General features: G+C 45.2%; 1 protein-coding gene across 1 annotated transcript in view; it reads left to right on the top strand.

Annotated features, from left to right (window-relative positions):
- Positions 1–26145, top strand: part of PHIP (pleckstrin homology domain interacting protein) — an 863049-nt gene that overhangs the window by 518451 nt on the left and 318453 nt on the right. Inside the window, exon 26 of the mRNA XM_030199061.1 lies at positions 13411–13493. Within this exon, the coding sequence (XP_030054921.1) occupies positions 13411–13493 (83 nt within the window). The remainder of the gene's footprint in view (positions 1–13410; positions 13494–26145) is intronic.

Here is a 26145-nt window from a genome sequence, read left to right as displayed (position 1 = left end):
GGCAGCTGCTGAGGAAACTTGGTCTATGCGGTTCTTGCAACAGAAGAACGTAGAAAAGTAACAACATGGGGGGAGCCCAGCACGTAGATGAAGTTATAGAACGTACATTAGCCCTGGGGGGGGGGGGGGGGGGCTCTGTTGTAGAAATGAGCAGCCCTGAGTCTCAGAGAAAATGCTGAAACAGCTATTTTCCACCTTCCTCTGTTGTTTCTTTGCCTGAGGCTGTTTCTACATCTGTCTTGCAAAGAGAGTTGCAGATAGATCCAGTGTCCCTGGGGGGAGCCTTATGAAGGCCAGTGGAGAGTTTGAGGCCCCTGGGAGCAGAGGACTCATTTCTCCAGAGTTTATTTTACTTTTATTCAGAGCCTTTTTATTAAAAAGGTCTAAGGTAGAACAGGCACCAGTCATGGAGAATCTCTCTGTGCCCAGAGGTTTGGAGGAATCTAGGCAGTCCAAGACACCAGAGCTTAACGCCCTAGAGTACTATGAGTCCTAGTCTGTAGGACTGATAGCTTCACTGGAGTGTGGCAGCATTTCCAATGTGAGTACCTTGCTGGCTGACCCTCTAGAAAAGAGAGAGCTCCCAGTTAGAAGTGGAGAATGAACCTACTATGGTATGCCTTTTTCATTGCTAGAACCTTAGAAGCATTAGTAATCGCAAAAGCTCTAGTTCAAGAACTGGCCTCAGTGGGAAATCCAGTCTTGGAAAGGGATTAGAAAGTCCCCTATAGCTTTCCTGGTACATCAAATTCATACCCTCATTTCAGTAGAGTGAGAGTATCCCAAAGCAAGGCTTAGGTTTGACAGGGCCATGGGTAATATTTACTCTCTAGTACCAGAGGAGAAAAAAAGAGTTGAGGCAACTTTAAAGTACACACCCTAGTAACAGCAGATACCAAGAAAACCGTGATTCCGGTTGAAGGTGGCATCCATACCCCTAACAGCAAAAATAATGGCAGGGATAGCAGCCAACCAACTAACTGACTACATGAACAAATTCTCCATACTACACGAATCACAGTCAGGCTTCAGTCCTCAACACAGTTGTGCTCATTACACTACTAGCTAACCTCAAAAAGGAAATCACATATGGAAAAAACATTCTTGTACTACAATTTGACATGTCAAAGTGCTTTTGACATGGTCGAACATCACATCCTCAAAAGAATACTTGATAAAAATTGGAATTGGAGGGATGGTGCTTAAATGGTTCCTAGGCTTGCTGACCACCAGATCCTACCAAGTGAAAATAAACTCCTCCCTCTTTCTTCCATAGAAAGTAGAATGTGGGGACCCCCAGGGTGCGCCACTGTCACCAACACTATTCAGCTTGACGGTGGTCCATCTTGTCTGAACACTAGTCAAACAAAGTTTCAGCCCTCTTATATACGCTGGTGACATATCAATCTATATCCCCTTCAAAAGAATCTACATGAAATTGCAACCAGGATAGTGGATGGCATAAACTTCAATTCAATTTTGGTCTTGTATATTGCTAATATTCCCTGTCTAGGGTTCAGTGCGGTTTATAACATTAATGGCACAACAGTTACATTTTTATAAGTAGGCTAATGGGTGAATACAATTCTTATTGGAATGATACTATGTTATAGAGCGTTATGCTATGTTATTACAGTGTTTGTTAAATTCAGTATTTCTAAAGTTTATTTGGGAATCGGTGAGTATTATGTAGCAGTCTTTGGGAAGAAGAAGGTTGTTAGCTTCTTTCAGAAGCTGAGGTAGTTTTACTCTGTTCTGATAGCCAGAGGGAGTGAGTTCCATAATGTGATCCCTGCCGCTGAGAAGAGCGAGTTAAAGATCTTCTGAGATCAGGTTCCCTTGAGTCATGGTGGGGCTAGGATCAGTTCTTTTAGTCTGTTGGAGTGAACAATGCAAATAGATAGGATGTTGATCAGGAGTGCAGAGGTAGCACCTCGAAGAATCTGAAAGGCTAGACAGGCAACCTTAAGCTTAGTTCTTTCAGCTATTGGTAGCCAGTGCAGTTTTGCAAGGTAAGTTGAGACACTGGTGTATCTGTTCAGTTTGAAGATTGGTCTTGCCACTGTATTCTATATGACCTGTATATTTTTTTTTTTTTGTATTTTCTCCAAAGGCCAAGAAATAGTCCAGTTGTGGTAGGATAAACATTTGTACCAGAATCGCAAAAGCTTTTTGATCAAAGAATGACCTGACTAGACGAAGCTGTCTCATTTTAAACATTATTTTCTTCCATAGTTGGTTGATATGGGATGTGAGTGAGAGGGAAGAATCAAGGACGATGCCAAGCACGCTTGCTTCTGATTCAGCTAGGAAAGGTGGTTGTGTTGGGTAGTGTTATTGAAGATAGGACCTCGGTTCCTTGATTCTGGAACCAGAGAATATTAGTCTTTTGAGTATTGTTTCAATTTGTTTGCTAGGGCCCAAGTCTGGATAGTGTTCATCCCGATTGTTACTGTTCGGGTAGGGTCATGGTGCTAGGATGTTAGAGATAGGAGGAGCATGATGTCATCCGTGTATGATAGAAGTAATTCTCCTGATCCCAGGTGAATAGGGCTAATGGAAGATATGAAGTTGAACAGGATGGAAGAGAGTGGGGTCCCTTGGGGAATCCAGTATTTGGAAAGTATTATTTTGTTTAACTGAGTAGTTTTGGTTTGAGAGGAATTCGTTGAACCATTTGAGAACTTGGCCGGTAATTGTAATTTCCATATCATCATGCTGATCAATCCATAGACTGGTGGGTTGTGTCCATCTACCAGCAGGTGGAGATAGAGAGCAAAGCTTTTGCCTCCCTATATGTGGTCATGTGCTGCCGGAAACTCCTCCTCAGTATGTTCTCTATCTCAGCAGGTGATGGTCACACACAGCAGCAGCTCTGGCTAGGTCTCCAAGCCTAATTTTTAGGTTTTGTTGAGTACCTGGGGTTGAGGGCTCTTCTTGAGCAAGTGCAAACCTGGTGGCGCCAGGTCCCTCCTTTTCTCCCCCCTCCCGCTGGCTCCGTTAAAAAAAAAAAAAAAAAAAAATTTGACCGTCCTTAAGGGCGTTTATTTCGACGTTTATTTAAACGTTTATTACAGCTACTCACTGGGACACCAGGTCGTTACAGCTCGGAGCGAGAAGCAGGTAATTTTTACCTTTTTATAGCGGGCAGGGGGTTCCCCGATCGATCTCCACGTGGCCTATGGCGTCGGAGGGCGAGGGCGCGAAGAATCGCTCCCCGGACCGCGTGTGCGCTTCTAGCGGGGATGCGGGGGTCTTAAAGTCTGATTCGCCCTTGTTGGGTGTCAGTTCGGAGGCCGGTCAGTGTCCCGGGTCTTCCTCCGGTGCGGCGGTTTTTCCCGCCATAAACGCCCATCCCCCGCTGCTCGCCTCCGCCATCTTGGCCGGCCACTCTGCTCGGACGGCTTCTTCTTGGGCCGCCCTTGAGCTGGGAGAAGTTAATGCCATGGCCGCCTTTGATTTGGGCGACGGCAAAAAAGCGGCTAAAGTTAAGCGCCGTTCTTCCCGCGCGGCTCCTTCGCGGAGTGTCGCGCTGGACGCCATCTTGGATGCACAGCATGTTTCTCCCCCGCTCTTGCGAGCGCCGGTTGAGGGTGCGTCTAGGGCTGTGGCCCAGGCTGCTGAAGTGCACAGTCTGGGGGGTTTCTCCCCCGAGTTTATTTTGCTGCTGCATCAGGCCTTCCTTATGCAAAACGCTGCCCCTTCTCCCTTGTCCGATAAAGGGGTTGAGGCCCCCGGAAGTAAACGCCCTCGGGTGGATTCCCAGGCCTTAGAGGACTCTGTTTCCTCTGATGTAGATGAGGGCAGCGTATCTGAGTTCTCCCAACGGTCCTTTGGGGATTCCTTGGAGGAGATGGATTCCTGCTCAGATGGAGCGGATGACCCCTCTGCAGCGCGGATCTTTCGCTCAGAGGATTTGCCCAACCTGTTAGTGCAGGCCATGAGCATTTTGAAGATTTCCTCTCCGGAGGACGTCTCTCCCTCAGCCCCTGTTGGCTCCGCCATTATGCTGGGGACGAAGCGCCCGCCTAGAACCTTCCACGTGCATGATGCCATGCACACCTTAATTGCGGCTCAATGGGATGTCCCGGAAGCGAGCCTCAAAGTGGCTAGGGCTATGTCCCGCCTCTATCCTTTGCCTGAAAGTGAACGGGAGGCCTATCTGTGGCCTACTGTGGTTTCTTTAATCACTGCGGTGACTAAGAAAACGGCGTTGCCGGTGGAAGGTGGCACGGCCCTAAAGGACGCCCAAGACAGAAGATTGGAGGCGGCCTTAAGGTCATCCTTCGAGGCGGCTGCCTTAAGTTTGCAGGCCTCAGTTTGCGGCTCCTATGTGGCCAGGGCATGCCTGACAATTGTGCAGCGGGCTTCCCCCTCGGATCCTTCCTTGAGGGCTGATTGGCCAGCCCTGGAATCGGGCTTGGCTTATTTGGCAGACTTACTGTATGATGTCTTGAGAGCCTCGGTTAAAGGTATGGCTCAGACAGTCTCTGCGCGGCGGTGGCTTTGGCTGAAGCATTGGTCTGCTGACCACGCCTCTAAGTCCCGCCTGGCTAAGTTGCCTTTTAAAGGCAAGCTGCTCTTTGGGGTCAAGCTGGACAAAATTGTGACCGATCTCGGCACGTCTAAGGGCAAGAGGTTACCAGAGGTCAGGGCTCGGGCCAGTGCTCGCCCCGGTATCTCCAGAGGACGGTTTCAGGAAGCCCGTCGGTACCGCCCCGGGCAAGTCGGGCTCCTCTGCCCCCTCTTCCTTCAAGAGGAACTTCTCCCCCAAGCAGCATTCCTTTCGCAGAGACCGCCGTCCCGGAGGTGCGCCCTCCGGTCCTCCCCCAGGGTCTCGTACCCAGTGACGGGGTCCTGGTCCATGGCCCAGTGCAGATTGGAGGACGCCTGTCCTCGTTTCTGGGCGAGTGGACCAGGGTAACTTCAGACGCTTGGGTGCTGGAAGTCATCAGAGACGGCTACAAGCTAGAGTTCTGCCGACCCTTAAGAGACGGGTTTGTACTCTCTCCCTGCAAGTCTCCGGTCAAAGCTGTGGCAGTGCAGCAGACCTTGGACAATCTGATCCGCCTGGGTGCGGTCGTTCCGGTGCCAGAAAATCAGCTTGGCAAGGGACGTTACTCCATTTACTTTGTGGTACCAAAGAAAGGAGGTTCTGTACGGCCTATCCTCGACCTCAAAGGGGTCAATCGGGCCTTGAAAGTTCGGCACTTTCGCATGGAGACTCTCCGCTCTGTTATAGCGGCAGTGAAAGCAGGGGAGTTCCTGGCATCTTTGGACATCAAGGAAGCGTACTTGCATATTCCCATCTGGCCTCCTCATCAACGCTTTCTGCGTTTTGCAGTCCTGGGACGACACTTCCAGTTCAGAGCCCTCCCGTTCGGGTTGGCTACTGCTCCGCGGACCATCTCCAAAGTAATGGTGGTCATCGCGGCCTTCCTGCGAAAGGAAGGAGTACAAGTCCATCCTTATCTGGACGACTGGTTGATCCGAGCCCCCTCTTATGCAGAGTGCGGCAAAGCTGTGGACCGGGTGATTGCTCTTTTGAGCTCCCTGGGGTGGATTATCAACTGGGAGAAAAGCCAGCTGCGCCCGACTCAGTCCCTGGAGTATCTGGGAGTTCGATTCGACACCCAAGTGGGCAGAGTGTTCCTGCCGGACAATCGGATTGTCAAACTTCAGGCTCAGGTGGACCAGTTCCTAGTAGCCTCTCCTCTTCGGGCTTGGGACTTTGTGCAGCTGTTGGGCTATATGACGGCCACGATGGAAGTAGTGCCCTGGGCCAGGGCTCATATGAGACCACTACAACTCTCTCTGCTGCAGCGCTGGACTCCGGTGTCGGAGGATTATGCTGTGCGCCTTCCCTTGGACCCAGCAGTGCGCAAGGCGCTGAGCTGGTGGCTGAAGACAGACAAGTTGTCTGCAGGGATGCCTCTTGTGACCCCGGAGTGGATTGTTGTCATGATGGACGCCTCTTTGACGGGCTGGGGAGCCCACTGCTTGGGAAGGACAGCGCAGGGGCTCTGGTCTCCTGCAGAGGCAAAGTGGTCTATCAACCTCCTGGAACTCAGAGCCATTCGGTTGGCGCTTTTGGAGTTCCTCCCGGTACTGGCGTTGAAGCCAGTACGGGTCCTGTCGGACAATGCCACGGCTGTGGCCTATGTCAACCGCCAGGGAGGTACCAAGAGCGCCCCTCTAGCCAAGCAAGCCATGAATCTATGCCAGTGGGCGGAAGCGAACCTGGAACAGCTGTCAGTGGCCCACATTGCCGGAGTCATGATTGTCAAGGCGGACTTTCTCAGTCACCATACCTTGGATCCCGGAGAGTGGCAGTTGTCGGCTCAGGCGTTCTTGGACATCACGAAGCGCTGGGGCCAGCTGAGCCTAGATCTGATGGCGTCATCGGCCAATTGCCAAGTGCCGCGCTTTTTCAGCAGAGGACGGGACCCTCGATCTCTGGGAGTAGATGCTCTTCTCCAACAGTGGCCGACACAGGAGCTTCTCTATGTGTTCCCACCCTGGCCCATGTTGGGCAGGGTACTAGACCGGGTGGCAAAGCATCCGGGCCAAATAATCCTGGTGGGTCCGGACAGGCCCAGACGTCCCTGGTATGTGGACTTGATAAGGCTATCAGTGGACGACCCTCTGCGGCTGCCAGTGGAGCAGGGCCTGTTGCATCAGGGTCCCGTGGTGATGGAGGATCCCTCCCCCTTTGGTCTTACGGCCTGGCTATTGAGCGGCAGCGTCTGAGGAAGAAGGGCTTCTCAGACAAGGTCATCGCCACTATGCTGAGAGCGAGGAAGCGCTCTACTTCTACTGCTTACGCCAGGGTTTGGCGTACCTTTGCAGCGTGGTGTGAAGCAGGCTCACTTTCTCCCTTCACTGCTCCAATTTCTTCAGTGCTGGCGTTCCTGCAAGAAGGTCTGGAGAAGGGCCTGTCGCTCAGTTCCCTTAAAGTCCAGGTGGCGGCTTTGGCTTGCTTCAGGGGCCGCCTGAAGGGTGCTTCCCTGGCTTTGCAGCCAGATGTGGTACGTTTTCTCAAGGGAGTTAATCACCTGCGCCCTCCTCTGCACTCAGTGGTGCCTGCGTGGAATCTCAATCTGGTGCTAAGAGCCTTGCAGAAGCCGCCTTTTGAACCCTTGTCGAGGGCATCTCTGAAAGACCTGACGTTGAAAGCAGTCTTTTTGGGGGCTATCACTTCAGCCAGAAGAGTTTCCGAGCTCCAGGCACTCTCATGTCGAGAGCCTTTTCTGCAGTTCACGGAGGCAGGAGTGACTATTTGCACAGTGCCTTCCTTCCTGCCAAAGATTGTTTCTCGCTTCCATGTGAATCAGCAGCTCTGTCTCCCTTCCTTTCGTAGGGAGGACTACCCAGAGGAATACTCTGCTCTCAAATATCTGGATGTGAGACGAGTCATCATCAGATACTTGGAAGTGACCAATGATTTCCGGAAATCGGATCATCTGTTTGTCCTGTTTACAGGTCCTCGTAAGGGTCTGCAGGCTGCTAAGCCTACAGTGGCAAGATGGGTCAAGGAAGCCATTGCAGCGGCTTATGTGGCCGCGGGGAAGGTGCCGCCTATCCAGCTGAAGGCTCACTCCACGAGAGCTCAGGCGGCCTCGATGGCAGAGGCCGGATCCGTCTCCTTGGAAGAGATATGCAAGGCGGCAACTTGGGCTTCGGCTCATACATTCTCCAAGCATTACCGCTTGACTGTGGCTGCGCGGGCGGAGGCCCGGTTTGGAGCTTCAGTGTTGCAGTCAGGGATTTCAATGTCCCGCCCTGGGTGAGTACTGCTTCGGTACATCCCACCAGTCTATGGATTGATCAGCATGATGATATGGAAGGTAAAATTATGTATCATACCTGATAATTTTCTTTCCATTAATCATAGCTGATCAATCCATAGCCCCTCCCAGATATCCGTACTGTTTTTATTCTGGTTGCATTTCAGGTTCAGGTTTAGTCTTCAGTTCCTGTTCAGGAGGACTTCGTGTTCAAGTTTTTTCAATTGGATTCTTCAAGAGTTGAGACGAGTTTGTGTTACAGTGAGCTGCTGCATTCCTCTCCCCTCCGTTTTACGGGGCTGGATTGAGACATAAATTCTGCCGGCGCTCCCTCCCGCTTCGTGCAGCTGTAGGGCAGCTTTGTACCCCTCCCGCTTCGGCGGTGTTAGGGTCAGTCAGCTCCTCTCGCGGTTGCGGTTGCAGGATAAGCCAGATCCCCTCGCATCGGCGGGGTGGTGTCCCTCCCCCGCTCCGCGGGGATGAGCTGGACGGATTCCCCTCCCCCACTTGTGTGGGGATGAGCTGGGTTAATTCCCCTCCCCCGTTTCGGTGGTGGTGAGCTGGGCAGAGTGTCCCTTTGTGGGTGTAATTCTCTAAGTGCTGAGTCCTGCGGATGGAGCTTTGATATCGACATACTGAGGAGTTTCCGGCAGCACATGACCACATATAGGGAGGCAAAAGCTTTGCTCTCTATCTCCACCTGCTGGTAGATGGACACAACCCACCAGTCTATGAATTGATCAGCTATGATTAATGGAAAGAAAATTATCAGGTATGATACATAATTTTACCTTTAGCCCATCCAGATGATAGCATTATCACCTCCTTTCTTTTCCCAAGCATAACTTGAATTCAGTCACAGTCTTTCATACTTTCTAGACTTTTGCTTAGTCTTAATTACTTTTTGGGTATTTCTGTGATTGTTCTTTCACATTAAAAATGTAGAGTTTATGTCATATAGATTAGTGAAACAAACTCTTTAATGGTTTTTCAATTGATTTTTTTTGACAGCAGTTTGTAAAAGGTTGCATGGGATTGAGGATTCTTGCAGGATACTATAAATCTAGCTAAGTAAGATTCCTGAATTAGTTATAAAATAACTTTATACTTTGATTTTTGAATTTCTTTGTGAAATGATTTTCTATTAAAATTCAGGGTTTGCTTTCTAGTTAGTGTAAATCTTTTTTTTTACATTATTAATTGAGCTTTCTCGTGCCTCTCTATGGGACAAGCCAACAATCTTATTTTACAATAGTCCTAAATACATTTAAAAAAATGTCTTAAGTCGTCAAAAATTTAAAATAGAGTAGCACTCCCTCCCAACAAATACAACCTGACCCTCTGCCCACCTCTATAAGAAGCTAGAACAGACTGTGTTTACAAACTAAGGGAACCTTTTACTAAGCTGCATTTAGTTCTAATGCACACCTAATGCAGCAAAGAATTGCCTAATACAGGATGCGCTAAAGTATCACGTATTAGTTTTGGGTGTCTGTGTGGTAAACCATGTGCTTACTGGTTAGCACATAGATAACACGAGAGCCATTACCGACTACAAAATAGGCGGTGCTAACTGCGCTGAAGTAATTTTCAAAAATAGCAACATTGATGCATGAACATTATAATGACAAAATTGAAAATTGGGCTTTTGTGGCCACAGTAAAAAATGGCCTTAGCACGCGGAAAAAACCCACATAAAGGCAACCTAAGGCCGGTTTTCACCTTAGCTTGTAAATGGACCCCCTAAATAAATATGAAAAATACTTTTCTTTTATTAAAGCCCTTTTTATTAATCAGAAGATATTCTATGTAAATTGTTATCTATAGGGAAGCCCAAAATCAGATCAGAAGAGTTAAAGTCCCATGGTTGCTCTATACCCAGGCACTATTTATTTATTTGTAGCATTAGTATCCCATATTTTCCCACCAATTTGCAGGCTCAATGTGGCTTACATTTGCCGTAATGGCGGTTGCCATTTCCGGGTAACAGAATTACAAATAGTATTGTGTTAAGGTGCATACATATATGGTAACAAACATATAACATAACATAAATGGAACAGATCATGGTGTATATATACATCATGTGCATACGTGCATGGTTAAGAAGAATACATTATGGTATTGCATGAAGGTTCCTGAGTAATAAATTGGATTGTAACATACATTAGGTCATAGACTATAGAGAGTCCCTATTCAGCATAAGGTTTAAAGTGGTTTTGCTTGATCATTAATTTCAGAGAGTTTAATCAGTCATGTAATAAGAGTTCGGTTTTGTATAGTCGTTGTATATTGTCATTTTTTAGTATTTAAGATGAATGCTTATGGTATGCCTTCTTGAAAATATCTGTTTTCAGTAACCTTCGGAAGATGGTTAGGTCTTGCGTTGTTTACTGTTTAAAGGAAAAAAAATTGGGGGGGGGGGGGGGGGATTTGCCCCTTTGAAAACGTGGCTAGTGCATAAATTGTGGAGCAAGATACTTTTTTTGACCTCTGTGCTTTCATAGAGTAGATGCAAAAGTACACACCAGAAAAGAGACTGAAATCGATTATGTAATTTCATGTGTAATTTCTTTCCCCTGACCTAACTCCACCCATTATTTTGGGCATGTAAAAGTATGTGTTATGAAAACACATTCTCCGAGGACAAGCAGGCTGCTTGTTCTCACTGATGGGGGTGACGTCCACGGCAGCCCCTCCATCCGATTGGAGGGGCTGCCGTGGATGTCACCCATCAGTGAGAACAATCAGCCTGCTGTCCTCGGAGAATACCTTCTACAGGTATGTAGCATTCCCTTTCTCCGAGGACAAGTAGGCTGCTTGTTCGCACTGATGGGTGACGTCCACGGCAGCCCCTGCAATTGGATGGAGGGGCTGCCGTGGACGTCACCCCCATCAGTGAGAACAATCAGCCTGCTGTTCTCGGAGAATACCTTCTACAGGTATGTAGCATTCGCTTTGTGAACTGGTCACCCTTCCAGGCTCTGTCCAGGGCTGACCCTGCTTAGCTTCCTTCACACACAGTCACGGTTGGGCTCTACACTTCTCAGTAATTCTCCAGGACTCTGCCTCAACCACTGGGGAGTTCTCTGCCTCCTCTTCACCTTCCACAAATGTTCACCAACACCAGGCTTCTTATATCTAAAGGTTTTATTAGTTGCCATTTAACATACTCTTCATGGCTTATTCCTTCCTTAAATTAAACATTTCTTCTTCAATTCAAACATTTAAAGCAGTTCCTCAAACTTTCACAGTTCAAACAGCCAAACAAAAGCATTTACTTTTCTGTCTCAGAGAGTAGTGCAGCTGTCACCTTTTCAGCAAAGAGCTTCAAAAGTCCACAGAGTTCAGCCAGTACCTTCAAGAGGATCTTCTTCCTCCAGCTGCCAGGTCTCTAGCTTCTCTCTTCTCTTTCCTCCACAGGCAGGTATAAGGTGGTTAATTAGCTTCTCCACCCCTTTAGGCTCTTCCCCCTAATTACAGGCAGGACCCAGCCCATAATCACCTACACCTGTTTCCAGCCCAGGACTCTCCTTGGTCCTAGCAACCTCCACTGGACATTCCCCTACTTGGCTCCCTCTAGTGGCTCATCCTGGACATTTTCCCCCACTTCTATGGGAACACCGCCATCTCGTGGCCTACCCGGGACAGGACAGCCCCTTATTTTTCACAATATGCTTTTATCTACAGACAGAGAGGAGTTGAAAGGTCAGTATCAAAACATGGTTTTCTTCTAGTAACATTAGTTTACCTGCATGAATTGCTGTAATTGCTCTCTGTACCTTTTAATTAAAATGTTAACCATATGAGTAGCAGCAACAAGATGGTGTGCTTATCACTGAATTGTAGTGCTTTACAGGTTGTCATCCCCTTATTTTTAATAAAGTAGGGCCTTGTTTAATAAACCATTGGATTTTTAGTTTATTTAATATACCGCCTTTTCTCAGGGTAACAAGGCGGTGTACAGTGAATAAGAAAAAGGGAGAAAGGGACACCAATTATTGGTTTGGATAGGTAATATCCAGTAGGACTGCATAAGCTAGTGGATCTCCAAACTATCATTAGGGCCCATCTATAGATTGTATGCCTTCTCAAAAAGGTAGGTCTTCAGGAGTGTTCTAAATTTGGGGTAAAAACCTTGTTGAATTGCAGAGGGGAGGGAATTCCATAGGGAAGGAATGAGCCAAAGGAAGGCTTGGTGCTTAGTGGATTCATAGTTCACCTGTTTAAACAAGTATACATGTGTTATATTGCACTATATCATATGATATGAGTTTATCTTGTTGAGCAGAATGGATAGAACATGCATGTTTTTATCTGCTGTCTTCTTCTGTTAGTGTTCACACCCCTCGACTCAATACATGGCGAAGCCTCTATTACAGCAACAGCAGCCATGAGATGTTTAGGATAAATGTCTACCAGCTTTTTTCAGCAGGGTGGTCAAGGTTTTGCCTATTTTTGGTAGAGCAGCTCACACTTTCAAGTTGATTTTCATTTTCCATCAACAAGCAAGATTGAGGGGTCCTTTTACTAAGGCGTGCTAGAGTTAGCATTTGCTAGAGACACCCATAGGAATCTATGGGTATCTCTAGGTTTTAGCACGTGCTAAAAACGCTAGTGCGCCTTTATAAACGACCCCCTGAGTGAGGCATCCGTGTGTGTGACAATTTCGCACATTGCTTAGTGTCTCAAAAACAAAACAAAAAAAAAAGTAGTAGTAGTAGGAAATCTGTGCAGTTCTTTCCCAGTTCTGTTGGGGTCAAAGGAAACATACCAGTTGCCACAGAGCTCTAGCAAATTTACTGGCATCCTGAATCCAGTTCTGTTATAAACAAATAGGTATTCCTCTTACCAAATCAGAGCCACAGCAGCTCCTGTGACTCTTTTGAAGTCTGCTTCACAGGAAATTTTTGTATAGCATTGTCATAATTATTGTTTCACACATTTGAACTGTTGCTTGGGCCAATTCACAGTAAAGAGCATTGCTTTTGGTCAGGCTGTGCTAGCTGATCTGTAAGTTGTGGCAACTCCTACAGTTTTTTCCTGTGCGGGCTGCTCCTAAACAAGAGATACTTTCTAAAATTATGAGCAGCTCTTAAGTTTTAGTAGCAACCCACTTGTGTGGCAGACTTAATCCTGCATGTCAGTGGAAAATGAATTGTTGCTCACCTATAACACATGTTTTCTAAGGACAGCATGATTGATCGGTAACACAGTCCCTCCTGCCCCCCTAATATTTGCATTAATTCTTTAGCTCTAGAACTAACTGAGTTGCTGAGGAGCTTCTGCAAGTGGGATGAGCCACTCAAGCTTAGAACTGTACACTCAGTTCCTTACCGCTGGGAGAGCTGGTCTGTTCTGATGAGACCGGTTAGCTCAGTTGGTTAGAGCATGGTGCTAATAATGCCAGGGTTGCAGGTTTGATTCTTGTACAGGCCAGATCATTCAGAGCTATGTACATCTAGTAGCACTATAGAAATGATAAGTAGTAGTTGTGATGAGTAATGACATTCACCTGTATGCCTGATCATTCTTGCTGCCTACAAAATGCACCTGTTACAGGTGAAGAATAATGTGTTCTTGTTTCATAGTTGTCCTGCTGTTCTATTGTGCTTATATCCAGGTACCATGATATGCCAGACGTTATTGATTTCCTTGTCCTCCGTCAGCAGTTTGATGATGCAAGACACAGACAGTGGAATATAGGTAGGACATAGCTATCATGAAAGGATAAATAGTGATTTTATTGAAATTACTTATTCTTTTTGCATAGTTTGTGTGTACTTTGCCTACCCATTCCTTTGTAAAGTCTACTCCCTAGAAAAGAGGGTTAGGTAGATTTATTACCAAATTCAAGTTTATGGTAGATATTTTCTTGCTGAAAAAACTATGACTGAAAAATAGTGTAAAAATGTAACATTAAGGAAAGCAGTTGAGAGAGACTGTATCTGGATAAGCAGAAAGACTAAGATAAACAAGAAGAGGGTAAGTTACAAACATGATATATTTCATATCTCCTTTAGTACCAGTAGAGATGGGAAGGTCTGGGAAAATTTCAGGGGAAATGTCCAGCCCCCCCCCCCCCCCCCAAAAAAAAAAAAATATTACCTAAGGCCAGAAGTAGAAAAAAGTGAAAGTTTTGGAAAAATTGAAAATCGTTTTTGAAATATCTTTTTACTGTACTGTATGAAATGCCTTTGTGCACTGGTTATGATTAGAGATAAACTAGAGGTGCTAGTAGTCAAGAAAATGGTATGGTATAAATTACACCATACCATTTTTTTGTGACTGTTTTTGTTCAGTTGCAAGATGATACGCAACATTTATGTATTGAGGTTTAATTTCTTATAAATATTTACAGCTAGTGAAGCCTGAAGGGAGAGAAAAGGAGGGCAGAGGCTGGCTAAAAGTGGCAAGAGAGGGAGGGATGGAAGATACTTTTGGGTTTCTGCTAGGTATTTGTGACCTGGCTTTGGCCACTGTTTGGAAACCAGGATACTGGGCTAGATGGGTCATTTGTCTGACCCCGTATGGCTACTCTTATGTTCTTATTTGTTAAGTTAAAGGTAAGGGGGAGGGGGTTTCCAGATAAACAAAAGTATTTTGAAAGAGTTATTATGGTCAGATTAAAACTATATTGTACATTTGTGGGCTGCCCTACCACGACCCCACCACCACAGTTTACTATTCCCCTCACCATCTGTTCCCGAGAACTTTATGCCTTGGCTCCACCTCCACTTTTCAACTCTCCAGAAGCAGAAAAGTCTAATACAAAGCCTGACTGGAAGCATGGTAGCAGTAATAGTTTGTGATTCAGCATGAGGATAGACAGGCACATGATTCAAATAGAATGGTTTAGTGGTTAGAGCTGGAGAGAGAGATTTGACCAGTCTTAGATTTCTGACAACCCTATCCAGGTGCTTTATGGGACCTGTAGCACTGATTTCCATGGATTTCAAATAACATGCTGAACTGGGATGTAAGTTCAAAAATAGGACTGGCCAAAAAGTGTCCCTCTTAGACCTGGGGTAGCTTGGCATCACTGCAGCAGTGAACTGAGAACCAGGGTAACAGGGCAAATCATTTTCACCTTTCATTGCATCTGGTCCAAATCAGAGATGCCAAGGGTGGATTGCCTCAAAGAATGATATTAACAGACAATATGTCTGAGGTATAAATTTACAAAATTTTATATGTGAACAAAGCTTTACAAATGAAAGAAGCAAAATAAAATATTTAATTTCATTGGTGCTTCTGATAGGATATAGACTGAATTGAGCCACTTGAAAAAATACGGACATTAGAAACATGACTGCAGATAATGGCCAGATGGCCCTTCCATTCTGCCCTTCCTTAGTAGCCACTAACTCCTCCTTTTCGTAAGGGATCCCACGTGCCTGTCCCATTTTTCCTTAAATTCTAGCACAGTCTTCGTATCCACTACCTCCACCGAGAGGCCATTCCATGCATCCACCACCCTTTCCATGAAGGAGTATTTTCTTAGATTCCTCCTAAGTGTAGTTCCTCTCAACGTCATCCTATGACCTCTAAGTCCAGGGTTTTCCTTAATTTGAAAAAGGCTCACCTCCTGTACATTGATGCCACTGAGGTATTTAAACGTCTCTAACATACCCCCTCTCATCTAGCGTATACATGTTGAGGTTCATAAGCCTGTTCCCATATGTTTCATGGCAGAGACCGCTTATCAATTTTGTAGCCACCCTCTGAACCAACTCCATCCTGTTTATATCTTTCTGTAGGTGTGGTCTCAAGAATTGCATGCAGTATTCTAAATGGAGCGTCACCAGAGACTTCTGTAGGGGCACTATCACCTCTTTTCTTCCTGCTGGTCATCCCTCTCTTTATGCACCCAAGCATCCTTCTGGCTTTGACCATCACCTTTTCTACCTGCTTGGCCACCTTAAGGTCATCAGACACAATCACCCCCAAGTCCTGCTCTTCTTTCATGCACAGAAGCACTTCACCCCCGATATTGTTATGCCATATCGAAGGTCCATCGAGTCCAGTGTTCTGTTTGTAAAAGTGACCAATCCAGGTTACAAGAACCTGGCAAGATCCCAAAACAGTAAAATAGATTTTATGCTTCTTACCCTAGAAATAAATAATGGATTTTCCTCAAGGTCATCTTAATAACGGCTTAAGGACTTTTCTTTTAGGATGTTATCCAACCCTGTTTATAAACCCTGCTAAGCTAACTGCTTTTACCACAGTCTCTGGCAACAAATTCCAGAGATTAATTACACATTGAGTGAAGAAATATTTTCTCTTGATTTGTTTTAAATTTACTACTTAACAGCTTCATCGCATATTTTTGAGAAGAGTAAACAAGGAATTCATGTTCACCCATTGCATGCCACTCATTATTTTAAAGTCTTCTATCATATCTCCTCTCAGCTGTCTCTTCTCCAATCTGAAGAGCCCTAGCCACTTTAGCATTGCTATTGAGTGGGATAGTGCGGGGTACAAATGTTACAAATAAATAAATTTCCTCATAGGGAAGTCATCCCATCCCCTTTATCATATTCGCCGCCCTTCTCTGTACCTTTTCTAATTCTGCTATATATTTTTTTGAGATAAAGTGACCAGAATTGTACACAATTCAAGATGCATTTGCACCATGGAGTGATACAAAGGCAGTATAACATTCATATTTTTGCTTTCCATTCCTTTTCTAATAATACCTAACATTCCATTTGCTTTCTTAGCTGCCACTGCACACTGAGCAGAGTTTTTCAAATTATCATCAACGATGACACCTACATCCATTTCCTGGTCGGTGACTTCTAATGTGGAGCCTTGGATCTCGTAGCTATAGTTTGGGTTCCTCTTTCCCATATGCATCACTTTGCACTTGCTCACATAAAAAGTCATCTGCCATTTCGATGCCCAGTGTCCCTGTTTTTCACAATCCTCAGAGTAGAATAAAACAATACAAAAGACAAGAAAATAAAGTGATAACCTTTTTTCATTGGACTAATTTAATACATTTTGGACAAGCTTTTGAAAGATCAATAATGAGGAAAGCATTACAAAATACATTTCAAAATACACTGTGTCTGGAAAAAAGTGGGCCCCCTAAATATTTTGCAATAACAACCACAAACCTGCACCGAATTAATTAAAATTTTATGTGCACAAAGTGACATTTATTTCAAACAATGTTGTGTGGTTTCATAGAAATCCACCGTAACGTTACTGAGATGTCAAATTTTTAAATAACACTACCCAAAAGTTAGTTTCTAACACAGTTAATATCACTCTGATTAGTCTGAATGTTTAACGTGATTAGTCGGAATGTTTAACGTGTCCCGCTTTTGCATGAGTACATTTATGCAGTCGATCCTGCCACAGGTTCACTGCTCTGTCAATGATTCTCTGATCAAAACGGCGCCAGTTTTCAATCAGTTTTTCTTTCAGGTGATCAAAGTCACAGATTTGGCAGTATTAGACTCGTGTTAGTCCACCAGATTGAGATCCGGGCTCTGAATATTTTAATTAAAACAAAATATTATTTTGACAGTGTTTTGTTTAACAATGCACAATGACATCAGCGATTAAGTAAGTAACTAAGTCATGTCGGGAACTGAGATTTGTGACAGTAGTATGTAAAAATTTTAATTAATTTGGTACAGGTTATTGCAATAATAAGAACAAAAATCAAACATTCTTCCTTATCTCCAGACCACTCTCGACATTTGAGTATATGCCCTCCTATCAGCAGATGGGGAGACTGAAAACAACTGAGTGATATCACCTAATAAGGCAGTGTGCAGCCGTGTGCCAGCCAGTGTTTCTCAGTCTCCTCAACAAATGGTAGGTAAGTACAGCTGTGCTCTATTTTGATTAAAAATATATAAATAAAAAGTATATTGATGTGCCCTCTAGGCCCAATTAAAAAAAAAAAGAGAGAGAAGTGAGGATTTACTTTCTCTTCAACAGCAGACTTAAAAAGTTTTTTTTTTAATAGGGGAACTTAAGGAGTGCTTAGACGAGACTTGAGAGTACCACCCTTGGGATCTGCAATCGCTGTTGGAGCGCTTCAATTACTGGAGCTTGGCCCCAGGAATGCACACTCCGGTGTCTGGGTCTCTCTCTCTCCCCCCCCCCCCCCGAAAATAAATCCTGAGTTGGAGCATGTGCTTCGGCCCCCTTTCCTGAGAAGAGGTACCTTAAGAGCCACCCTGAAGGGCTTTGGAGGCAACCGTTGCTTTAAAAAAAAAAAAAAGAGAGAGAGCGAAATGAGATTGCTGGAGCCATTTCGGGTCTCTTTCTGTTTGCTTTGGGAGGTTAGGAGACCAGGTACTAAGGGAACTGCAGTGGGGGTAGTCTTGTCAGGGCTCCACAAAGTTTTACTGTTGACGCCTTTATAGTGACTCCCACTGAAAAGCAGCACTGCTGCATCTTGCGTTCCTTGGCACCAAATTTTTCCACAGTATCCAGGCTCAGCTGTGTCTGCTTGGAATGTGTGGCAGCAGATGCAGCCATACAGGAAACAGTCAATGGTTCTTTAGACCATCCTGAGCATAGCCTAAGACCATAAGAGTAAGAACATAATACCCATACTGGGTCAAACCAATGGTCCATCTAGCCCAGTATCCTGTTTCCAATAGTGGCCAATCCAGGCCACAAAATACCTGATAGGATCCCAAATTGTAGCAATATTCCATGCTACCAATCTGAGGGCAAGCAGTCTATCTCAATAGCAGACTATGGACTTTACCTCCAGGAACTTGTCCAAACCTTTTTTAAACCCAGATATGATAACTGCCATTACCACATCCTTTGGCAACAAGTTCCAGAGCTTAACTATTCATTGGGTGAAAAAAATATTTCCTCTATGTTTTAAAAATATTTCAGTGTGACATTATTCAGTGTCCCCTAATCTGTACAATTAATTGATTCACCTTTATCCTTTCTACAATGTGGAAGCTAAATTTAGGCTCTTAGGTAGAAAGCTCAAATCCAGAACCTCTAGGTAGCATTTTCCAAAGTGCTTACCCGTTCCAAGAGACAGGCAGAGCTGTGGAGTCTCAATGCATGGATAAGGCGATGGTGCAAGGAGGAGGATTTTAGATCTGTAAGGAACTGGGCGACATTCTGGGTAAGGGGTAGCCTATTTCGGAATGATGGGCTCCACTTTATCCAGGGTGGGACCAGGCTGCTTTCATCGGCATTTAAAAAGGAGATAGAGCAGCTTTTAAACTAGACCCTGGGAAAAGGCCGACAGTTGTTCAAAAGCGCATGTTTTGGAACAAGGTATCTTTCAAAGATATCACCAAAACAGGGAAGATAGGGTATCCCGATAGCTAGGTTGCAATAGAGACCTTAGTAGACCAGGTGTCTTTAAATAAGAAGCAGACAAACAATTGCAAATTAACACTGTCAACCGCTGAGGAACAACAAACATAGTTTGAAATGTCTTTATGCAAATTCCAGAAACCTAAGAAATAAGATGGGAGAGTTAGAATATATTGCATTAAAAAAATTAGATATAATAGGCATCTCCGAGACCTGGTGGAAGGAGGATAACCAGTGAGACTGTCATACCAGGGTACAAATTATATCGTGGATCAAATTGGTGGAGGGGGTAGCATTGTATGTTAAACAGAGCCTTGAATCAAATAGATTTTATTTATTAGGATTTATTTACCGCCTTTTTGAAGGAATTCACTCAAGGCGGTGTACAGCAAGAATAGATTAAACATGAGCAGGAGGCAATTAGAGCAGTAAAAATATTCGAACAACAATACAAAGTATAGCATGGTATACTACTTGCAATGACAACACAATATGTACTAGAACATTATAATTGGTAGTGAAGGGTAAGGCAAAGTTGTAACATATAGATGGGTAAGAAAGTAGGAAGAATTAGAAAGTAAGGTGATTGATTTGAAGAAAGTTGCACGTGAGGTCAGAGAGATGGCTAAATACCTCAGCTAGGGTAGGAGTGGATAAATATGTCCCAATGCAGTATGTGCAGCCCGAGTCAATCCTTGTGTGTGTGAGTGAGACTAGCAGGTTAGTTACTTCTTCCGTTAAAGGCTTGGTTGAAGAGCCAAGCTTTCACCTGCTTCCTGAAGTAGAGGTAGTCTTGTGTTAAGTGGAGCCTTTCAGGCAATGCATTCCAGAGTGTGGGGGCTACTCCGGAGAAGGCTCGCTTGCGGGTATCACATCGTGTAATGTCTTGGAGAGGGTGTGTTTAGTGAAAGTCCTTGGGAAGACCTTAGTGTCCTTGGCGGTGTGTGGAAGATCATCCTATTCTTCAGATATTAAGGGCCATTTCCTTTCAGGGCCTTGAAGATCAGACATAGAGTTTAAATTTAGCCCTGTATTGTACTGGTAGCCAATGAATTTTTTGCAAAAATGGTGTGATGTGGTCACGTCACTTGCAACCTTTTTTTTTTATTATTATTATTTTATTTATCATTTTACTTAATTACATTCACATTTATCACATAAATGTAAGGAAAAACAGAAATTAATATAAAGGAAAAAAAACATTTTCTCTTATCAATATATATTATTTAATTGTCCACAATTGGGAGATCCAAGATCAAGAAAACAATCTCAAAGAAAACAAGAAAAACTCAAAATGGTTAATCTTACAATTCACATATTCTGAGGGAGGAAGGTTAATCGGTAATTGCAGCCGGTACAGTGGTAACTAAAGGAAGTTGCTGCAGAGTGTTCTTCATCTGTTCTTTCAACTCCACAAACTCTTGTAATTTCTTAGGTTCAACAAATAAGTAATAAGGAAATAAAACACTTACAAGGAAATCATACTAGGAAGGTCCCACCTAGGGCAATGATTCCTGGCTTAAAAGCCAAGAATTCACACCTCCCAGTCTGCGATTCCCTTGATACGTCAGGAAATATATTCATCTTTTAACCCAAAAAACTATCAGCCATGTGTCGGAAATACAATTTCAAAACATGTTCCTATCTAAATCAAAGGCGAAAGTCACTAATAATATAACTCTATCTGTCATTTCTGAATTTTCCAAAATGTCAGTTAATTTCACAACTCTTTTCTCTGATAAAGAAAATTTTAAGGGAAATATAAATCACTTTAGACACCAGAGAGTGGCTATCAGAAGCTATTTGCAAAATATCAGAGAAATATTTCTTCAACAGTTCAGTAGCTGATATATAGGACGTTATAGGAAAATTTATCATTCTCAAGTTATTTTTCCTTAATTGGTTCTCCAGAAATTCCAGTTTTTACAAGAAACATGGCTGTCCTTCATTACCAAATTAACTGATTTTCGTAGAGAAACCATTTCCGTAGTCAAAGTCTCTATTTTTATATCTTGGACTTCCACTTTGTTAGATAAGTATTAATATAAATTCTTTAACTCACATGTTTATTCCTGAAAATTTTTAAACATCTGAAGAAGAGAGTTATTCACACTCTGCAGCACTACCCATAGTACGTCCATTGTGACATTATTGGCTTCACCAGATCCAATTTCTCCACAGAAACCGCTCCAGATATCTTCGGGGGAGAAGAGCTCACTCTCCAATCCCCCAGTTGGTTTATTATCCGGAGTCGATGCTGCGCCAGGACCTCCTCAGGTCGCGTGAAAATCCTAACCCACTTCGGGCGTTTCCACTGTCGATCTCCATAGCGAAGCGTTACTGTTTCCGGGTCTTGGAGGGTCGTGCCAGCAGGGGGACTCAGTCACTCCCTCTCCACTGAGATTCGGCGATAAAGCCTTGCTGTTCCCCGAAGCAGGAACCGATATCCCCGATGTTATGACCCCGAAACTCTCCAAAGTAGGCTGAGAAGTGGTGGGAACCCCAGCCGTGTTAGAGGAGGACAACACCACGGCTTTGCCTTTTCTCTTCCCCATTCTCTGGGGAGCGCACCTACTTCTTCAGATATTTTGGGGTAAAATGGGAACTCAACTAACGTATGTCCTCCCTCGACGCCATCTTGGATCCTCCAGTTTGGGACACTGTCTGGTTTCTCCTCAGAGGCCTGTGTGATATGGGTAACCCTTCAGCATAGCCCTCTGAGTCACTGAAACACGGAAGCCCCTCCACCCCTACAAGGTGGTGTCCCTTCGGAGGGGCACTTGCAACCTTCTATGAGTCTTGCTGCTGCATTCTAAATCAACTGGAGCTGGTGCAAGCCCTTTGTAGTCAGACCATTGTATAGTGCATTGCAATAACCCAGTCTTGATGTTACCATGGCATGCACAACTGGGATAAGATTTACCTTCTCGATGTAAGGAAAGAGGCAGCGTAGCTGTTGCAAATAGTAGAAGCAGCTCTTGAAGGTTGCTTGGATTTGAGGAATCAGAGTAAGTGTTGAATCTAACTGTATTCCAAGTTTCCTGACTTGTTATTTGAGGGGGAGTTCATACTTCCCAAAAGGGGTTTTGATGCCAGGTATGTGTCCACTTATGTTAGGGACCCAGAGAAGCTCAGTTTTACTTGGGTTCAGGCAGAGTTTGTTGTGTTTAGCCCATTCTTGAATTGATGTTAGACAAGTGATCAGTTTATTCAAGGCTGTAGGTAAGTCAGGTTGAATGGGCATGAATAGCTGCACATCATCTGCATAGATGTAGAACTGAGTGTCCATTGACTGAATCAGCTCAGCTAGTGGCTTGAGGTAGATATTGAACAGAATAAGTAACAGTATCGATCCTTGTGGTACCCTGCAGGTCAGTGTCCATGGTGGTGATGAGTTGCTGTCAATCATTATGGATTGTTGCCTGTCTGATAGATAGGATCTGAACCAGGCAAGCACTGTTCCATTGATACCTGTTTCTGTCAGTCGTGCTAGCAAGATATGATCCACAGTGTCAAAAGCTGCTGAGAAATCTAGTAGTACTAACATCGAGGCAAATCCCTTGTCTCGGTTTCTGTGAAGATCATCTAGCAGGGATACGAGGTTGAAAAATCTGCAGGAAACAAAACACATCTTAGAATCCCTAGGGATTGAAATTCCATGTGTAAAGAAGAAAAGGATAGTGATAGCAATGTACTACTGTCCACGTGGCCTGGATGAACAATGGATGTAGAACCGTTATCAGAAATTAGAGAGGCTAACAAACTAGGGAACACAATAATAATGGGTGATTTTAATTACCCCAATATTGACTGGTTAAATATAACGTCAGAGCATGCTAGGGAGGTAAAATTTCTTGACGAAATCAAGGACTGCTTTATTGAGCAGCTGGTACAGGAGCCAACATGAGGAGGAAAAATTCTAGATCTAGTCCTTAGTGGAGCGCTTGATCTGGTGCAGGAGGTAATGGTGATGAGGGCACTTGATAACAGTGATCATAATATGATCAGATTTGATATCGGCTTTGGAGTAAATACAGAAAATCTAATACGTTAGCATTTAACTTTCAAAAAGGAAACTATGATAAAATGAGAAGAACGGTGAAAACTTAGAGGAGCAGCTGCAAAGGTCAAAAATTTACATCAGGTGTGGAGGCTGTTGAAAAATACCATCCTGGAAGCCCAGGCCAAATATATCCTGTGTATTAAAAAAGGAGGAAGGAAGACCAAATGATGGAAGAATGATCTGACTGAAAATAATAAGAAACAGCATAAGAGCATAAGGAATGCCAAGTCAAATGCAAAGCGCTGATAAGGAAGGCAAAGAGGGATTTAAAAAAAAAAGCATAAGGAATGTCAAGTCAAATGCAGGGCTGCCGAGAGACTAGGCCAGGCCCGGGGCAAGGTCGTGTCCCCCCCCCCCCCCCCCGAGGTCATCGCCGCAGCTCCCCCTCCGTCTGCCACCGGGCCAGGCCCCCTGCATTGAAATCACAGCGCCTCTCACCTCCGTGTGAAAGTCAGGCAGCAGCAGATCGCCTCCCTTCGGGCCTCCTTCCCTCCCTGTGTTCCACCCTCGTCTGACGTAACTTCCGTGAGGGCAGGACACAGGAAGGGAAGGAGGCCCGAAGGGAGGAGATCTGCCTGCAGCGCTTTCACACGGAGGTGAGAGGTGCTGTGATTTCAATGCAGGGGGCCTAGCCCGGTGGCGAACGGAGGGGATCTGGTGGAGGGGGGAGCGGCGGCGACGACCTCGTGGGGGCGGCCTTGCCCCAGGCCTGGCCCACTCGGCGGCCCTGGCTGAACTATAGCTACATGATGCAAGGTTCCATATTAGGAGCAGAGGCGTAGATAGGTTTTGACATCAGGGGGAGCAGACTTCTATAAAATAGGCACCGGTTGGTGTGAGCTAGACAGCAACGCCTGTACTGTCGCTCAGGTGCAGTGGCTGTGGTGGGCAATGGTTAATGCAGGCTGTCTCTGTTGCATTCTGCTTTCAAGGAAACAGGAAGTTACATCAGGAGGCAAGACGCAGAAGGGATCCCTGGACTGGCCAGAACAGGCAGCGTGCGTTCTTAACTACAAAGTAAAAATATTCAAATTGTGACTGTCACCGTAGGAATAGCACACACATTCCTTCCACTGCTAGACACTTTTGTTAAATCAGATGAGCTTTTGTTTGTGTGGTGACTCTACTGGATGTGGAGACCACTAGTCCTGAGCATTTTTATTTTTGGTGAGAAGTGCCAACAATGGCAGCCCTTGCCCCAGAGCGGCTGAGTCTACTTTCAAGTAGGACCAGACACTTTGTGAAATAACACAAAACCCTGCAAAAAGGCACTCAAAAGCTATACTGAAAACTTGCCACACCATAACAGTCCTAACTCTGAGCACTAGAGAAGTGCTTCCCTAGGTGGTCCTGGAGTACCCCTTTGCAATTCAGGTTTTCAGGCTATCCACAATGAATCTGCATGAAAGAGATTTGCATGTAATGGAGGCAGTATATGCAAATCAATGTCATGCATATTTATTGTGGATATCCTGAAAACCTGACTGGCAAGGGGGGTACTCCAGGACCAACTTGGGAAACACTGCCCTAGAACACCAAACTTACTACACCATAACAGCCCTAACCCACCTGTGAAAAGACAGTGTTATATATATATCAGTGGGGTAGGCAGACAGTCAATTTTGGGTGGGCCTGAGCCCAAAGTGGGTGGGCACAAAATTTTCTTTGCCCTGCCCTACCTCCACCTCAAAATATAAATACTTTAGCTAATGTCAGCTGAAGACTTTCTCTGAAGATGGCCAGAACTCTCTTTTACCAAGCTTGTCAGTGGTTCAAGGATGCTGTTGCCAACTGCAGAGCTTGGTAGAAGGGAGTTCTGGCCCTCTTTGGGGAGATCCTTAGCTGTTCAAAGAGGACCTTCCTATCTCTTATGTAGTCTTTAAACCTTTAAAAATATATTTCCTCTCCCACTCACAGTTCAGGCCATACATTGATACGGTGCTTTCCAATTTGTGCCCTGCTATTCTTTCTTGCCCCACAGCCATTGACCCACTGCCATTCAAGGACCATTCCCTTATTATGTTTGAGATCAATTGCCCCCTCAACCCCCGTCCAAAAAAAGCAGGCCGGCTGTACAGCGAGTAGAAATCTTTTGGTTATCACTGAAGGGCTTACCTTTGTGCACTCCTTGATTTATCTAATGACCATTTCACGACAGTGTGGCTAGACAATCAGGATCTCACCTGGAATACATCGCTTCAAAGTCTTTGACTGAATTATCCCCCTTAAAGAATTCCACTCAGGAGCCTGCACCTTTTCCCCCTCTCTCCTCCTCCCCCCCCCCCCCCCCATGGCCCCGCCATGCTGCACCTTTTTCCCCTGCCGCCGCCGCGCGCCATGCTGCACCTTTTTCCCCTGCCCCCGCCATGCTGTAAGCACCTTTTTCCCTCGCCAGCCAGCCAACCCAGCTCGTCTGCAACGGCGCCGCATCCGTCACCAGCACGCTGCTACACGACGACTGCTTCCTTCCGGCTGGCCTCACCTCCGATACTCTTTCTGAAGAGGCGGGGCCAGCGCAGAGGAAGCACTCGTAGCAGATGGCACCGCTGCTGGAGTCCGGACGGGGATGATAGGGGAGGAAGGAGGGAGCAGGGAGGTAATAAAACTTGTGGTGCGCCGGCGGTTTGGGCGTCTAGGTGCACCGTTGCTGGGTGGGCCTAGGCCCACCCAGGCCCACCCGTGGCTATGCCCCTGATATATATTGGGCTCTAGATCACCAGTATACCTACTATTGGGAAACTGGAACAAGCTGCATTGTTACACATTCCTACATAGAAACTGCATGCTAGCAGAATCTTTCATCTCAGTCGCACTTGCAGAACATGGACAGACCCTCATTTACATAACATAAGAGTAGTCATACTGGGCCAGATCAATGGTCCATCCAGCCCAGTATCCTGTTTCCAACAGTGGCCAAGCCAGGTTATAAGTACCTGGCAGAAACCCAAATCATGGCAACATTCCATGCTACCAGTC

The sequence above is a fragment of the Microcaecilia unicolor genome, chromosome 3 (genome assembly GCF_901765095.1).
Source record: "Microcaecilia unicolor chromosome 3, aMicUni1.1, whole genome shotgun sequence".
NCBI classification, from domain to species: Eukaryota; Metazoa; Chordata; class Amphibia; order Gymnophiona; family Siphonopidae; genus Microcaecilia; species Microcaecilia unicolor.
Note: the sequence above shows the minus strand (reverse complement) of the source record. Positions and strands in the feature narration are given on the sequence as shown.